Here is a 2,769-nt window from a genome sequence, read left to right as displayed (position 1 = left end):
TGCTTTTGAAAACCATTTTTATTTAAATAAGACTTTAAATACATTACATAAAACATTAAAAATGAAACCAAAAATGTGTTACTTCACAGGGCATTAGGCAGCAGTTGCTAGTGACACATAAGCTCTGCAGCTCTATCTACAATCCTTACATTAGTCCAAAATTGATCCCTTGTCAGAAGTTTAACCCAAGGTAACGGTTCCTTCCAGCACGCCAGCCCGGTGCCTGGGGGCTCGCGGGGTCCCAGCACCCACCAGGCCTGAACCGCCGCCATCCAGCCTCAAAGTCACTCTTCCGTCACTCCTCTTGCTCAGAGTCAGGCTTCCCCAGATCCCTCTGCCACCAGGAGCCAACTCTGCCTAGAGGGAAGGCGCCATCTCCCCATGTCATGTCACGGCTGGCGCTCGGTGCCTCGCTCCGCGTGGGACCGTGGGAGGCACCACCAGAATTACCGTCCATCGGGATGGGAGAGCAGCTGGACTGAGGAGCCATCCGGACAGTCGCTGGACTGACGGGCTGAGTCCCTTGGCTTAACTTGGAACATCTGGTTACTCTTAGCTTCAGGCTGGACCGTGCCAAACGCCCGATTTACCTCTGTTAAATGAGGGACAGCAAGACGAGATAGCATGGGCTCTTGTCAGTTTATTACATCACTGAATTACACTAGTCCAGACTGAACAGTGGACCCAAGATCATTACATTACACAAACCGGCTGGTTTTAAACTTATGACAAGGGACAGATGGGAATTTCATGGTAAGGAAATCTTCTTGCATAAAGCTTCAGTGACCCACAGGCACTTAAAACCCATGGACTTTCAGCTGGTCGTCTTTAGCCAGTCCAATCTGCAAGAAAGAAAACGCACTTTACAGCACAGCGAAGCAGAGGCCTCTACGCACATCCATGCGCCCCCAACGCTGCAGATGCTGTAGAACTGGCAAAGTTCTGCTCCCCCCTAAAGCACGGGAGAAAGGTTAGACTGCAACTGCAAAACCCTGCTGGGCAGTGTTTGCCTCAAGCAAGAATTTCAGGAAGAACAAAGCCAGCTTCCTCCGTCAGCCTAAGAAAATTAGAACCTGCACGGTTATTAAAACAGAGGCCCATGTTTAGCTTAAAGTTTAGCCAGCACGCGCAGCACACCGAAGGAATCCTACCTCCACGAGGAACTGGCATATGTTCTTGCGCTGGTCACCCTGCAACTGAATCACTTCTCCATATTCGGGGTGTTCAATTACAGTACCATTGCAGGCGAATTTCTGGAAGAAAGAGAAAAGCCTCCTTAGGGACGATACAAACGCCCAACGCCGTTCCCAGCCCCCGCCGCAGCCCCGGCCCCCGCCCTCCCCCGGCCCCCTCCCCAGCACCCACCTTTTTGAAGGCCTTCACCAGTTTCTTTTTATCGTAATCATCCGCGATGCCCTGGACTGTGGTGAGGGTCTTCCTGCCGTTCCGCTGCTGGATCCTTATATGGATGTAGTCCTCAGTGCCGGCAGGGAGCAGGTCATCACCCTTACTTGCATCAGCAAAGGGGTCTGCGGAGAGCGCCCGTCAGCCCCCGGCCCGCCGCGCTCCCCATTGGCCCGCCCGCCCGCCCGTCACGCACAGGGCCCGCCCCCCGGCCCCGTTCTCCCCACCGCCCCCCCCCCCCCCCCGGGCTGACGCAACCGGCCCCGGGAATAGCAACTGCGCCACGGGGCGGGGCGGGGCGGGGCGGGGCCGCCAGGCCGCTCCCCCGCCCGGCCCCGGCCCCACCGCCGCACAAAGGCCTCACCGAAGGGCTGGAGGTTCTGGATAGCGGACATACGATACGCTTCCCTTCCCTTCCCTCGGCGGAGGCGGCGGCGGAGGCTGCGGGCGCGGCGGGGCGAGCGGCTCTCAGCGGAGGATGCTCTCGCGGCGGCGGCTCCAGACGCTGTCAGGGGGGCGGGACTGGCGCCGCCCGCTTATATACCGCCTCTGTGTGACGCCAGCACGCACGGGAAGCGAGGGCGCCGATTGGCTGCCGCGCGGGGGCGTCACGCCGCACGCGCGAAGGCGGCCGCGCCCCGGCTGGCGCGAGAGGCGCGGGCGCATGCGCGACGGAGGCCCCGGCGGGTGGGGGGGCGGCCTCGCGCGGAGCAGCGCACGCGCGGTGCGTCCGGCGCCTGGCAGGGCCCGGGGCCGCGCCGTGACCGGGCCTCGGGGGCCGCGCCCGCCCCGGCCCCGCCGCCCCCGGCCCCTCAGCCCGCCCCGGCCGAGTCCTGTGCCCCCGGGCAGCCCGCCCGGCCCGGCTCTGCGGCGGGCTGCGGGCCGGGGGAGCGGGGCCCGGCGTGCGGCCCAGTCCCGGCTGTGTGACACAGGCCCGGGCGGGATCGAGGCCTCCGCGGTGAGGCGCGGCCCCGGGGTGCGGGACCCCCGAGGTGGGACGGGACCCCCCGGGCAGCGCGGTGCCCTGGCTCCCCCCCGCACGGTCTGCTCATCCCCTTGCCAGCCCCGTGTCCTGTGGCAGCGGGGACCGCGGGAGCCGGTGGCAGCAGGACGCGGTTGGGTTGGCCATGGCCCATGGTGTGATGGCCGAAAGCTGCCGGAGGCTGAATGGAAGCGTCGCCAAGGCCCACGGGGCTCCAGCGGGTGCTCGAGACGTTTGCTGGCCCTGTCCCGGGGAGCGGCCGGGGTTCCTGCCTGTCCGGCCGTTTATCTCCCGGTGACCAAAACACACAGTGACCCCCCCCACTGCCCGCCATGGGGTGACTCTGCCCATCCCAGTTACCCCATGTTTGGCCTCGCTGAGCC

The 2,769-nt window shown here is 63.7% G+C and overlaps 1 protein-coding gene across 1 annotated transcript; it reads right to left on the bottom strand.

Annotated features, from left to right (window-relative positions):
- On the bottom strand, window positions 1-2,066 carry EIF1 (eukaryotic translation initiation factor 1). Its single transcript, XM_074562308.1, has 4 exons — window positions 1,769-2,066; window positions 1,366-1,529; window positions 1,152-1,253; window positions 1-842 (listed from the first exon to the last, which is right to left on the bottom strand). The coding sequence occupies exons 1-4, from the start codon at window positions 1,797-1,799 to the stop codon at window positions 798-800; spliced, it is 342 nt and encodes a 113-aa protein (XP_074418409.1). The 5' UTR covers window positions 1,800-2,066; the 3' UTR covers window positions 1-797.
- Window positions 2,067-2,769: the final 703 nt, after the last annotated feature.

Source organism: Larus michahellis, chromosome 18 (assembly GCF_964199755.1).
Source record: "Larus michahellis chromosome 18, bLarMic1.1, whole genome shotgun sequence".
NCBI classification, from domain to species: Eukaryota; Metazoa; Chordata; class Aves; order Charadriiformes; family Laridae; genus Larus; species Larus michahellis.
The sequence above is the reverse complement of the archived record's forward strand: the minus strand, read 5'-3'. Positions and strand labels throughout refer to the sequence as shown.

Excerpts from the sequence above, each read along its gene's own strand:
- EIF1 (XM_074562308.1), bottom strand. The coding sequence starts at position 1,799 with ATGTCCGCTATCCAGAACCTCCAGCCCTTCG. Across the intron at positions 1,530-1,768 it reads CCAGAACCTCCAGCCCTTCG|ACCCCTTTGCTGATGCAAGT; the intron begins GTGAGGCCTTTG and ends CGCTCTCCGCAG. Across the intron at positions 843-1,151 it reads TATGCCAGTTCCTCGTGGAG|ATTGGACTGGCTAAAGACGA; the intron begins GTAGGATTCCTT and ends TCTTTCTTGCAG.